The 15,043-nt window shown below is 44.8% G+C and overlaps 1 protein-coding gene across 3 annotated transcripts in view; it reads right to left on the bottom strand.

Annotated features, from left to right (window-relative positions):
• Positions 1-15,043, bottom strand: part of dgkza (diacylglycerol kinase, zeta a) — a 480,046-nt gene that overhangs the window by 383,630 nt on the left and 81,373 nt on the right. The window contains exon 2 of one of the 3 annotated variants that reach the window (XM_072272235.1): positions 803-901. The exons of the other annotated variants lie outside the window; for them this stretch is intronic. Within the exon in view, the coding sequence (XP_072128336.1) occupies positions 803-901 (99 nt within the window). The remainder of the gene's footprint in view (positions 1-802; positions 902-15,043) is intronic. 3 annotated transcript variants of the gene reach the window in all.

Raw genomic sequence — 15,043 nt, 5'->3', positions numbered from 1 at the left:
GGGTAGACTCTTCCCCTTTGCAATGGGAAGCACTTCACAGACATCATCTCCCAACTTTGTGTCTGGTTTCACTGGAATTTCCAAGGAGCTCGTCTGTCATCCAGGGAGGTTGGATATCTTTGTGGAAGAGGAAAATCAAAATTGGGAATACATGCTCAATGCTGGAAACCACGCTTCAGGATGCCTGGAGAGGTGAGAAGGGAAGCTCCAGTATGACACCCAGTTTATCGGAATGAGCCAAGCTGACTCAACTGAGTTGAAGCTTCCATTGGATGTGCTTGAATTAACTGATGGTGTGGGAGGGAGGAAGAGACCAAGGGGGAAGTGGAGGAAAAGGGCTGGGAGCTTGGCAGTGGGGGGCAGGTTTAACTTTAAAACTTCACCTGGCCCACTCAAGTGAAGGGAAAACCCAGATTCCATCCCTCAGGCCCCAAGACCATAAGATAGAGGACTAGAATGATGCTATTCAGCCCATTGGGGTTTGTTCTGCCAGTTGACTGTGACGGATTTTTCTTTTCTTTACCCAGCCCCAATTTCTCCCCATAACCTTTAATAATCAGGAACCTAACAATCTCTGCCTTAAATACACCCAATGACTTGGCCTCCACCACCCTCCACGGCAACAAGTTCCACTGATTCATCACCCTCTTAGTGAACTTCTCCCTGACCCCCACCCCCCAAGAAAGAAATTGGAGGATGGGAGGCAGGACAGGGCCTGCTCTGATCTGATGCTGTAAGCAGCCTGCATGGCAGGAAGCAAGTTGGCTGCTGCAGAGAAGACAACACAAAATCGGCCACCTACTTATGCCCAATGGAGGGGCGCTTTATCTTCCTGGAGCCACGGGGGCCCTGCCGCATCCCCATCAAATAAGGAATTACTCCCTTAGGCGGCAGCCGAATTCTGGTGAAAGAAGCGATGTGGTTACCGCGAGAAAAGCGAGGCCGATGGTTGGGATCAGGTCAACTGGCGTTCCCAGGTGTGGGGGGGGGGTGGGGGGAGAGGGGTGCACGGTCACACCCGGGCAGGGAACCAGAGCGCACCCACAGCCACAAAGACGCAGTCGATGGCAAAACCAGCTGAAACATGAGATGAATATTCTGCCTTTTATAGAGCTGGTGGCTGGAGGGGGAGAAGCCAGGGGAAATGTCAGGGCCTGCAGGGTCCATGTGTGTTGGGAGTGTGTATTTATGCTTGCCTGACGTTGCTGTGTTGCATTGTCTCGTTACCTCTGTGTTAGACTCAGTGCCATGTATACACACACACACACACACACACGTATACCCCTTCCAGGCACAAACAGACAAGCTACGTACATACATTGCATGTTACACAGATGCACTCTGAACTACTCGAGCAGTGTTTTATGCCACACAATACTGGGTCCCCAACAATTTCTGACAAATAACCCTGACAAACGCCTTCAAGCGTACAGTGGGAAGCATTCTGACTAGTTACATTGCAGCCTGGTGTGCAGACTAACGCACAGAAACACAAGAGGCTACAGGGAGTGGTGGACTCACCTACTTCATTCTGGCTACAGTTCTCCCCACCATTGAAAACATCCATAAGAGTCATGTCTCAGGAAGGAAACATCAATCATTAAGGACAACCACCATCCAAATCATGCCCTCTTTTCAATACTACCATCTGGCAGGAGGTACACCCACACTCCTCGTGCAGGTCAACAAGGCACCTCAGCACCATCTTCCCAAGTCTACATCAGGATAGGAACTAAATGCTGGCCTTGCCAGTGATGCTTGGATCCCAATTGTGCACAGATGCTGCTTGACCTGCTGAATATCTCCTGCATTTTATGTCTGCAAGTCAGATTTCCAGCTACTGCAGTTTTTTTTTGTAGAAACCACACCTTAAAAATTATTGTAAATGCACTTGAGCAAGTGCCAGAGAAAGAATCTCTTGCTAATGAAGTTTTCCCGTTTAGGTTTATTTACTACCAGAAAAGGTACACAGTATACAACCTGAAATTCGTACTCTTCACAGACACTCGCGAAACTAGAGACCCCATAGAATGAATGATAGAACATTGAAGCCCCATTGCCCAGAGAGTACAGCCCAATGAGCGACTAGTGAGCACTCATTCCCTGCAGGATTACCGGACAGTGAATACCGAGTAGCAGTGCGCATTGGAGGAAATGTAATGTGGCTGCCATTCTTGGCTAAAGCACCATAAATCCCACACCCGTCAACTCCACTTATTGCCCACCTACACTGGAGGCAATACACAGTGGACAGTTAATCTACTGAGCTACATGCCTTGGGAATGGGGCTGGGGCTGGGGCTGTGGAAGGAAACTGGAGCACCTAGAGCAACCTGCATAGCCACAGGAAGAACTCCTCATGGAGAGCAGTAAATGGGACCAATGCAATACCTGCTGTGGCATTCCATCCATGGGCACAGTTCCTGTTCTCCAAATAGCATCACACACTCTACAAACCAAACACAATAGGGAACCTCTGACATACTGCAACTAAAAAAAAATTGATGTAAATAGATAAAAGGCAAGATTTTTTTAAAAAAAGGACTTGGAACATTTATTGTAATCAACATTTTTCCAAAAAGTGAATTTGTAATGAAAAACTTGCAGCAGCATCACAGGGGCATAGCATCAGATGCACAACACTCACAAGAAAACCATAAATTAACATAAATAATTCAAAATGACACAAGAAAACAAACACTATTAGAAATTAGAAATAAGGTCTGTGGTAGAGCAAATTGGTCACTGGAGGGAGAGCTCAGGGTTGTGCAAGTTGGTTCAAGAACCGAATGGTTAAAGGGAAGTAGCTGTTCCTGAAGGTGGTGGTGTGAGGTTTCTGGCTTCTGTATCTCCTGCCTGATAGTAGCTACTAGCAGATGGCATGCCCCAGAGACTACAGGTGAGTATGGGGTCAAGGTTCAAAGTTCAAAGTAAAATTTATTATCAATGTATTCTATATACAAGCTTGAGATTCGTCTCCTTACAAGCAGCAACAAAAAAAAACCCAATAGAGAGAAATAAAAGAGAACAAACACCCAATGTGCAAAAGAAAATCATGAAAACAGTAAGTAACATTTAGAACTAAAGTCCATGAAAATGAGTTCACTGCCATGAAGCCACATTAGCTTCATTGAACAAGAGAGCAGATTCAAGGGGCGGAGAGGCCCACCTTCTCTAAAATGATGCATTTTACTGATACAGAACTCCAGGGCTATGGCTATGGGGCTCCAAGATGTGCAGTATGATACACACATGCATTCTGTAATGAGTTAATCCCCTTCTTCTACATTACAAACAGGGTGTGAAAGGAGAAAGTGAAAGACTCATGTCAGACAGCACCAGACAGAGGTTTCAGGAGCTTAGGCATTTTAGATGACAAAGTAGTCATGCTTGAAATCCTACCAAGGTGGGAGTGGAAGTAGGAGTCAGTGCAGCTGACCACAGTCCTTACAGGGTAAGGCTACCAGAGTCCGAAGTGAACAAGACCTTGAGGAAGCAGGGGAGCTCTCGCTGTTCTACCTTGTGTAACCTCAATGCACTGTGTAGTGAATTGATCTGTGTGGATGGTATGCAAGACAAGTTTTTCCACTGTACCTCAGTACTATGGTTGCCAACTTTCTCACTCCCAAATAAGGGACAAAATTAACAGTCAAATACAGGACACTTGTGTTTACCCCAAGAAAGACTACCATGACCATGAAGCCTTGCGTGGGCACCTGTGTGCACATGCGTGACGTGCGCATGCATGTACGTGCCAATTTTTTTTCCTACAAATCGGTTTTGGCTTAATTTTCCCAATTCTGTTAAGTGAAAGTATGCTGTACATACATTATTTCTACTTTATATATATAGGCTGGGTATTTATCATATCATTCCTGCTTTTACTATATGTTAGTGTTATTTTAGGTTTTATGTGTTATTTGGTAGGTTATTTTTTGGGTCTGGAAACGTTCAAAAATTTTTCCCATATAAATCAATGATAATTGCTTCTTCGCTTTACGCCATTTCGGCTTACGAATGGTTTCATAGGAACGCTCTACCTTAGCGGGGGAAATATGGGACAAGGGCGGTCTCGTTTGGGACAAACCAATTTAGCCCAACATATGGGATGGCCTGGCTAATACGGGACAGTTGGTACATGTGACAATAATAAACCAATTTTGAAAAAGGAGAACCGGTTTCCAGCCTTCAGATGTCAATCTGCCACAGCACCATAGTGTACTAGACTCGAGAAAGAGGCATGAGTCAAAATCATGCACCTCTGCCACCAAAACTGAACACCTCAAATCATGTGCAACATGTGGTTTACTACACTTCCTCTCCAGGGTCCCACATATAAACTGACATCACCGAAGGCCGGGTCAGCACGTGCTGGGTTATTCCAAATGACACACAGTCCAACAAGTGGGCACCAGAGGGCAGCAGAAGCAAATTCTCAGATTCACTAGGACCGTGAACTAGTACAGTGTTCACCACAGTCCTCTGGTCTGCTGGCAAGTTTCATATACACCACATTCCTGATTACACTGTGGTCCTGTTCCCAGGAAATGTCCATATAACAATGCTCTGTAATGCAAACTGTTGACACAAATTGTCAAAATGTGTTTTCTTTGCAATTTTTAAATTTTTTCATCACTTAAAAGTGTACAAGAATGAGTTTTCATTCTGCATCTCACATTTTGAGGATTTGTCAGTTCCATAAGGGGGCATTTCCGATTACAGCAAAGAGATTACTAAGCCCAAGAGAATGATCCCACAGCACGGTGTTGATTAAGCTGTTCAAAGAACGGAGGGCAAAATTGTAAATGCACAGGTATTGACAGCAACATCACCTCACCGGATAGCTAATTGGCACTACAGAGAAGTACTCTCGACACAATGATAATATAGCTCAGAACACTGGTCACACGTGCAAGGAATACAGGATGGGGTGTGCAGGACAGCACGTAGGAGGCACAAAAATGCATATGTAGTAAGACAGAGGAGCACAGCGCAGGACAAGGAGCAGACAAGCCTTCACAGATGTACATCATTTAACTCTACTGTTCAATAAGCTCGCACCCCTCACTCCGCATACCATGACAGCCTGACCAAACAAAGGTCTAACTTGCACAACCCATTTTCAGCACATCCATGTCTTTATGGAGTCAACAACAGGTTTCCATTATCCCAGTGTGCCTCCTGATTTCACTCCAAAGTGCCTAGGTTTCCTTGCATGGGCAGTGAATAAAGCAGAACAAGCCAAGAATATATTTATTCTCAAAGTGGAAGGCACAATACAAGGAAATAATCGCAGAGGAACTTAACTTGAATTCTTGGGTTTCCAAAGCAATCACACACAAGATGTAACTATCAAGATTAGTATACAAGGCAGCATGAAAGCTACTTGCAAGATTTGATACTCCACTCGATTCGTGCTTTCCTTGGCTCTTCTGCAAGTGAAAGCAGTGGGCAACTGGCAAATGCCTTGATGTCATTCCACCCTGTGTATTGGTCCCTCAGTGACTGAGGGAATGGGACAGCTGCACTGGGAGGCCAAGGTGATTCATGCTGATCCCTTGGTGTGTTCCTGATCTCAGCCAGCATAATGGCAGCTGCTTCTCTGTGTACTTAACCCACTGTGTGGAATCAGTTCCGAGAACACAAGGCTGATAAACCCATTGACATCCGGACTCCCAGTTGAAATGGATAGATAGGTACGATACCTTATTGATCGCAAAGGAGCACAGTAGCATTACAAGTACACAAATATACAAATATTAGAAGAGGAGAATGAAAAAATAAGCTACCTCAAACAATCTTAACAGGAGGGTGAAAAAACGACCTCTTTGGGACAGTGCACTTTTACTAAAAATGGTCCTTTGTTCAGCCAAGGTGGCATGCAGAGGGTGAGAAACATCGTCCAGAATTGTCAGGAGTTTCCGTAGGGTCCTTTGTTCTACCACAGCCTCCAGTGTGTCCAGTTTGACAGAGCCAGCTTTTCTAATCAGTTTACTGAAGCCCCCAGTGTGTACGTGACAGTCAGAATGAAACATAGGGAAGAGGAGATGGGATTTGTGTAAATTGGTACATGAGAGTCAGCATTGACTTGGTGTGCTGAAGATCTATTTTTGTCTTGTACAACTCAATGATGCAATTGACAATGGTCCACCATTAGCAGGACAGTACATCTTCCTCAGGTCTTTATCCAACAAACATGTGGACTGGTTCAGTGACTGTTCATTGACCAGTGATTTTCACTTCCAGACAGCTGCCACCAGCCTCTTATCACATCATAGTTTGGACTGAGACATACGGTGATATGCCAAATGGAGAGACATGCATTCACTACCCCGATCAATAAGCAGAAGCCATCTGTGCCCCATAAATGGTTGCTCACAAGGATTAAAGTGGCTATCAGGAAACCAGAAAACAATGTTTCAACATAAAATGAGACATCCAATAACCTAAACGAAGTGGTGTGAGGATCATCTGCTGGGTGTTTGCTTTGCTGTGAGTGCTTGTTGCAATGTGCTGCTCCAACAATCAGCTTGCTACACATCCGAAATTTCATGATGGAGCTGGGACTACATCCAAGCCTTTATTTCAGCTAAGGACTCTGACTTACACAGCAGGGGCTTTGGAGATAGACACGAGGAGAGCCACCTCCTCTCCAGAGATCTCACTGCACCTTACAATTATTCCCAGAGTTGAATCTCCCCAATATCACACAACCAATAACGTAGAAGCATCACATTTGGTTGGTACAGTCAGCAGATTTGATCTTTTAAAGAAAAAATAAGAATTTGAAGTATTTTTAAAGCGGTGGGAGATTGAAAAATGTTTGTGTACAGAGGGACCTGGGTGCCCTTGTACACAAATCACTGAAAGTTTGCATACAGATTCAGCAAGCAATTAGGAAGGCAAACAGGATGTTAGCCTTTAATGCAGCACAGACTTTAATACTCAAATTATACAGAACCCTTGTAAGACCACACCTGGAACTGCGTGTAGCTCTGGTCTCACAATCTTAAAGCTGGACAGGCGAGGTGCAGCAAGGATTGCTGGCATGATGGGTTTGTCAAATGAGTAGATATTAGGCAGATCTCGCCCATACTCGAGTTTACACGATCTCACTGAAATTTACAAATTTGTCCCAGGAAAAAATGCAGGGATAATGTTTTTCCTTACTGGTATGACCAGAACCAGGAATTACACTCAAGATAAGGGGTCAATCATTCAGGATAGAGAGGAGAAGAAATGTCTTCACCCCAATTCACAGAGCCATACAGTACAGAGTCAGGCTCTTCAGCCCTGACTGTCACACCCATTGTCCCCCATTACTGCCATAACTTTCTACGCTTCAGAGTGGTGAAGCATTGGAATCGTGCACCCAAGAGGGTTGTGCAAGATCAAGAGAGGGAGATCTAAGTATTGAGGGAATCAATGGATTACTGTGTTCACTTCAACTCTGCTCACCTCCTTATAGGAAGGTTGTGGAAGCTTTAGAGAGTGCGCAGAGGCGATTTACCAGATGCTGTCGGGATTACAGAACATGACGTATGAGGAGAGGTTAAGCAAGCTTGGGCTTCTCTCTTTAGAGTGAAGGAGGATGAAAGGCCACTTGAGAGAGGTGTATAAGATGATAAGAGGCATAGATAGAATGGACAGCTAGGGTGGAAATGGCTACTACAAGAGGGCATTATTTTAAGGTGTTTGGAGGAAAGTATGGGGAGTGGGGGGAGATGTCAGAGGTAGGCGTTTCTTTTGTGTGTAACACAGAGAGTGGTGGATGCGTGGAATTTGCTGCCAGGAACGGTGGTAGAGGCAGATACATTGGGGACGTTTAAGAAACTCTTAGTTACGACACATGAATGAAAGAGAAATGGAGGGCCATCTGGGAGGGAGGGGCTAGACTGACCTTGGAGTAGGTTAGAAGGTTAGCACAACATCATGGGCTGAAAGGCCTCTACTGAGCTGTACCACTCTGTTATAATTCAGCAAAAACCATGATCTTATTCAATGCCAAAGCAGGTGCAAGGAACTGGACGGCCTACTCTTGCTCTCATTCCTAATGGATTCATCAGTCACAAACATCACAGCATTAAAAGATTCTGCTGCAACTGTATACAAATTAAGAGCAGGAGAGGGCCACTTCAGCTCTGCCAACTAACAAAATCCATTTTTAATTTCTGGATACTAAGGGAATCAAGCTGTATGGGGCCAGTACACAAAAGGGGCGTGAAAAAGCACTGTTTATTTCTTGTTTTGTAATTCATAGCAATTTTATGCACGTATATTGCACTGCTGCCACAAAAGAACAGATTTCACATCCTGCAAGATAGCAGTAATAAACCTGCCTCCGAGCTGAAAGGTCTGAGATGAATCTATTGAGAAGAAGTAAGGGCACAAGAGTTTGAATTGCTTGCTGCCTCTTCAATTTGGCAACCTGACATTGAGAACATTGTTATAAGGGAACGGAGAAATATCACTGGGGAATAAATGTCAGGCTGCCTCAGGTGCGCCCATATATCTACAAGGAGGATTTATGGCCCTTGAGCTCTGCATGTGCGTGATGCAGCCCCTGCCATCTGTTAACCTGCACTCCGTCATAACGGGAACTCCATGTGGAACCTGGCAACTGGCTGTGAACAAGAGTCACAATGATCCCGCTGGTCAGGGAAGCACCCCAAGGTTCAAGTTGCTATCGGGCATTGATTTTGATGGATTTTCTCTTGCAGCAAATATTGTCTTTTTTGAATGCATTTTTTTTTTTTTATTTTTTTTTTACAATCGCAAGACACTGCTGGGCATTGAGAGCTTCAAGCACTGCAGGTCAACCCCATCAGAGAGTTGCACGTCGGTGGAGGAGCTGGACTTTTGTATGGACCGTGCTGCTGCCTGCAAAGTGGGGCATCGGAGCTGGGGCACAAAAGTCGTGTGCAGGTGATTATCTTAGTGGCTTTCCTTGTGATCGCAAGAACCTGTCAGAAATTAGTAATGTGGAACGCTGCAAGTCCAGTTACCTGGTTTATTGACAGACGGACGGTGGGGGAGCTGCGTTGCCTCAGTTGCAGCATGGACTAGGCCCTCATGCTGTGGCAGACATCCCACCCTGCAAAAACTCATTTCAGGGAGGTAACACCATCAAGCTGTGGGAGAACCCCGGAACTTCCGGGAGAGATGGGACGTCTGCAACAGAGTAGCTCCTTAGCAGCTAGCCAGCTAGTTTAAATAATGTTAGCTATGCTGATGAATAAATGACGCCTGTTAAACTCACCTCAACGTGTCTTTTACAGTCTTAACCCACCATGGGCAATAGAAAAGTCACTGTTGCAAACAGTGCAGCGAGCAACACTGTCATTATTTTTGACCCCTGTTAGGCAGGGGTACACTTTAGTAGTCTGGGGTGACGTATGTTTTATATTTTCTTTTTTTGGAACACTCTCCCATGGCGCGATCTCATTCACATTCTCTCTCGCTCTCAAAAAAATTGATTTCCGTGATATTGTATATAATTTGTGGGCATCAGGGAACCACTATTTATATGCGGGAGACTCCCAGAACTTCCAGGAGAGGTGGGATGTCTGCTGTGGTGTCACCTATTGCAGCTTCCCAGGGAAAGGATGCCAGAGGCATTATGGTGCAGCATCAGTGCTGCCCTCTAGTGTTCACTCAGTGGAAGACAGGCTGATTGTGTTCATCTGCAGACTATTGTGGATCTGTTCTTGCCAACATCTATGGACTCAGGGGCATGGGCTATATCATGTATTTTTGTGTGACTGTAGTTTTACTGCTATCTTATATGTGTCTTGTGCTGTGTATGACTGCTGGTACTATCCTTTGTACCTTGCCCAGAGTTTTGTTTGGCTGTGTTCATGGATAGTCATGTATGGTTGATTGACAACTAAACTTGAGCTCACTTCCAATTATAGGGCAAGTGGCAGGCCTGGTGAGCGTACACGATCTAAACTGAAGGATAATGCGATGCCACCCTGGTGGCTGTCACAATAAAGTCAGGGGCAAGAGGATGGAGGATATTAATCCACAACAGAATGCTCGGAGATAATAACTTATATATGCATATTTTCCCCCCATTGAAACTGACCATAAAAACCTAACGCATTGATCCCAATTGTGCAACGCGGAAAATGCTGGAAGAGCTCAGCAGGCCAGGCTATGGAAAAAAGCACAGTCGAAGTTTCAGGCCAAGACCCTTCATCAGGTGGAGTCAACTGTACTTTCCCCCCCATAGATGCTGCCTGACCCAAATTCCTCCAGCATTTTGTGTGAATTGCTTGTGTAACACCCTGGTTCACATTTTTACTACTAGGCTGTAGGTATTTCATTTAGCAGTTCTGTAAGAGCAGTCTGTTCTGCTGTCAGCCTGTTTGGGTTATTGTTGAAGATGAGGGATGCTGAGGAATGTGTGTCATCCAACCAGGATGGTGGAACTGGGAGAAGGTTCGAGAGAACACGGCGGGGGTGGGGGGGGGGATGATTTTGTGAAAAACACCAAGGTTGGTCTTGGATTTTTTTTTTTGTTCGGCAGGAGAGAGAGAAGACGCTGGGGAGAAACCGGTCGTGGGATTTGACCCGGTGGGGGACCGTGATTCGATGGAGCAAGGAGCTGGGGTCTACTGAGGATCAGTTCATATGTGTGACTTTTGGAAGAGTTGAACTTCAACTTGTGCACATTTGACTGTTTAATTATAATGGGCCCTTTTTGTTTTTTTCCTTTACTAACTCTTTAGTTAAGATTCATAAATATAATTCCTTTAATCGTATGCAGTGTACTGTCTGTTGTTTCTTGGCACCGAGTTGTCACAGGATAGCAAGTTACACAGCATCCACACACACCGGGATTTGGGGTGGGAGACCCATCGCATTTCGCAGGTCTGCCGGGACCGGAGTGTGATTTCCCTAGACTTACACAGCGGGGTTTCACTTGGATTTCCAGCATCTGCAGATTTTTCTCTTGTTTACGACCATAATCGTGCAAGTCTGTTAACTACCGAGACGGAATCCTAAAATCAGGCAATGTCTTTGCTTGCCATGGTGGTGAGGTAAATGATAAATCACATCAGGAAGAGATAAATGCAAATTCAAGGAATTTTAATTGAACTTCAGCTAAACAGAATCCCCATAAACAACAGATAAAACTAGACATGCAACCCGACAAAAACAAATGCTGGTCACTGCTCAAACACCTACTCTTGTCCAAAGGCTTGCTTCAGGGATTTTTGCCCCAGACCTTGACATAGTTTGACTGCCATCGCAAGCAGCTATCCCCACAGTGTCACTGGGACCTGTGTGAACGGAGCAAGCAGCTTTGTGTCTCAAGCAACGGGATTTGTGACGTCAGGAACACCAAGTTGAGAACTGTTAATTCAACATGGAAGCATGCAGAAATAACAGAATGCAGGAGCTTGAGAAGAGTTGTAATGAGGAAAAGATAACAAGGACAAAGAGAAAGTAAAATACTTTTAAGTCTCCAGTAGTAATTAAAATATGAAAGAGAAAGTCTACTCTTGCAGTAGTCCATCTTCAGTTTCAGTAGAACTGATTACCATCAGGATAACAACATTGTTTAAAAGCTCCTGCGATGATGATAAAGCCATTTTCTTTGACGTTTAGTGCATATCTGATTTCTTGTATTTAAAGGAATTTCTCTCAGTGAGAACTGTGGAGAAACAGAACAACTGATGGGCAGCTTCCTAATTTCTGATTCCACCTACAGTAATTCCATTGTCCCCTCTCCCCATCAGCAGAGGTTACTGGCGTAATTTATAGTGGTGGGCGCTGAGATTCATTGGATGGATAGGAGAGCAATCTCGATTTTACTGACTATGGCTGAGATACCATGCTGGAAAAGGGCAGCACAATGCCACAGCAGCTAATCCTGCTCCCCCTCAGCCTGACAGGCCTGGGGTTGATCCTGATCTCTGGTGCTGTGTGAAGTTTGCACGTTTTCCCTGTGACATTGGGTTTCTCGAGCTGTGCTAGTTTCCTCCCAAATCCTACAGACATGCTGGTTGGTAGGGCTGACCACTGTAAATTACCCGAGTTAGAGGGTGGAGCTGGAAACTGATGGGGACAAGACAGGACGAATGGGATTAGTGTAGATAGATGCATGGTGGAGATACAAGAGGCTGAGACTGTTTCTGTGTTGTGTGGCCCCAAATATAGAACAGCTAGTTAGGCCATTGTGTACAGTTCTGCTTACTTTATTCCAGGGATAACGTAACAGCACTAGGAGGGATGTTACCACGACCAAGGCTAGTTCTGATTTCTTTGGAGCATTGAAGACTTAGGGGATATTTAATTGAGGTGGAGAACATTAAAGGCTAAAAAAAAATGTAAACTGAAAGGGCCCATTTAGCAGAGAAGTTAGTAACTGGGGACCATTGGTTTGAATCAATTGGTAAGAGAATTTAAAAAAAAATAGAAGAAAAAGTATTCCCCTTAATGACTGGTCTGGAAGGAGGCAGTTACAAAATATCCATTTAATTTCTCGGCCATATTTTTATTCCCCAATGTAATTGTTATTTATTTAATTTATCGAGCTACAGCATGGAGCAGGCCTTTCTGCCTGTCAAACCCCACCGCCCAGCAACCCCTGATAGAACCCTAGCCTAATCACCGGACAATTTGCAATGACTAATTAACGTACCAGCTAGGACATCCGTACCGGCACTCTGGGAGGAATCCGGAGGAAACCTCTGCAGTCACGGGGAGCACGTACAAACTCCTTACAGACAGCAGTGGGAAGTGAACCCAGTTCTCTGGTACTGTAAAGCATTGTGCTAACCAGCAAGCTAACTCCCATCTCAGCTAGCAAAGGAAACAGTTTCAAAATCTAGTTACTTTCACCTATTGAAAAGCTAATGCTTCTTGTGAGACTACTCTTGTATTCTGCTTCCCCTTTCGCTAACCAATTCATTCATTTCCTTTGCTACCGTTGCTAGGAAGATGTTTACTCAATCTAGACATTTAAACACTGCTGCATCAGGTCAGGCTGAAGGGTGAATCAATAACTCACCAAAAGACATTATACATATGAAGAGAACTATGGTTCTCCATTTAATAGGCTTGATACACCAGAGGTACATTTTGTAAGATGTTTATATTTAGTTAGAAACAGAGAAGTGTGGTGCTTAGTCAGATTGATTGTGTTGTTTATAATTTATCATTCCATTTTTCTCCCTCAAGCAGCAGCAAGCATCAGGATTGAACCCGGATATCTTGAACTCCAAGGCAGCCGCTGCAATAGCTGTAGCACTCTGCCACCTTGGCTCTGCTTGGCTAAGTGCACGTGGTGAGCAGAACACGAGCAAGCAGATCCGGCATCTCACACTGCACACTTTTCCCGTAAATGATTACCCTAGATGACTTGTGGTCTTGCTGGGCCCCATTTTCGAAGACAGAAACCGGCACCGAGCTAAACGTGGGACGTTGGTTTCGGTGACCAAAACCTTGGTCAAGGTGTTAGATATCTCACTCTTGCTGAAAGACAAGGGAGGTTTAAGGTGGCCTGGGGAGCTAGGACATTAGAGATGAAACACAGGGAGTGTCAGAGTGACCAGACAGAAGACTGGAAAGGCAGCCTTGATTATGTCTCTAGTTGTTGGAGAGGAATTGGGTGCATAGACAAGAGTGCTACACTGAACTATAACTGAGAAGGTGGAAAAATTACCTCAAAAATTTGCTGGGTTTCTGTTCGCCACAATTTCCTCCTCCGCCTACGACTGGATGCTTCAAAATAACGTTTTAGACAGAGTGAAACATTTTTAACAATGACATACATTTCACTTGACTAATCCATTCCATGAAACAGATGTGAAAATCTTTATTTTGTTTCGACAACCTTTGCAGTTCCCTATCCCGAAGGATCGTGGAGGATCCAGTACTGAGTATATTCATGACGGAGAACATGCTCAGTAATGGACCCTCCACAATCGAAAGATCATACAGTACATCTTTTGACATTAAGGGAATGAATCAAGGTGTTTTGGCTTAGTGGTGGAAAATGACGCTGAGCCATATGCTATTGAATGGCAGAGCAAGCATGGGGAATGACAAATGGCTCCATCTTATACACGTTTCCAGTGTTCTTGTACTTATTAAGAGAAATTTAATAGAAGGCCTCAGCCTTTCTTTAAAGCCTTATGTGCTTGCCATCGCTATTGTGCACAGTTCCTGCCATGAGGTGACATTCATTCACAATGCGTGCAATACAGAGGGCTCCCTGCCACACAAAGTCGGTTTTTAAATTACAAATAGCTGACACAGCGTGACCCTGGAGTGAAAACAGTAACCCATCTCCCAAACACTCCTCGTTTTCCTACTTGCTTACCCGCCGTAAGTTTTGGAATGACTGTCACGTCGTAGACGGCAGACAGAAAGCGGGGCAGACAGACAGGAAGCAGATAGTCAGTACATTCTCTTTACCACAATGAACAGAATAAGCCTACGGAGAAATTAAGGCTTGATGGAAACAAATCAGCACAGCTGCACCACAAGCCCCCTGCTCTACTTGCTTTACACCTATGAATGTGTGGCTAAGCACAGCTCCAATGCCATATTTAAGTTCTGCTGATGATACCACCGTTGTGGGCCAAATCAAAGATGGTGATGAATCAGCACACAGGAGGGAGTTTGAAAATTTGGCAGAGTGGTGCCATAGCAACAACCTCTCACTCAATGTTATCAAGACCAAGGAACTTCAGGAGAGGGAAACCATATGTCCATGATCCTCATCGGAGAATCAGAGGTAGAGAAGGTTATCAGCTTTAAATTCCTGGGTGTAACTCTTTCAGAGGATCTGTCCTGGACACAGCACGCAAGTGCAATTATGAAGAGAACACAGCAGCGCCTCTACTTCCTCAGGAACCTGCGCAGATTGGGCAAGACATCTAAAACCCAAATCTTCCAAGACTCTCTACAGGGGCACCACGAGAGCACCCTAACTGGCTGTATCATTGCCCGGTATGGGAACTGTACCAACCCTGATCGCCGGGCACTGCAGAGAGTGGTACGGACAGCCTACGCATCTGGGGATGTGA

The sequence above is a fragment of the Mobula birostris genome, chromosome 11, assembly GCF_030028105.1.
Source record: "Mobula birostris isolate sMobBir1 chromosome 11, sMobBir1.hap1, whole genome shotgun sequence".
NCBI classification, from domain to species: domain Eukaryota; kingdom Metazoa; phylum Chordata; class Chondrichthyes; order Myliobatiformes; family Myliobatidae; genus Mobula; species Mobula birostris.
The sequence above is the reverse complement of the archived record's forward strand: the minus strand, read 5'-3'. Positions and strand labels throughout refer to the sequence as shown.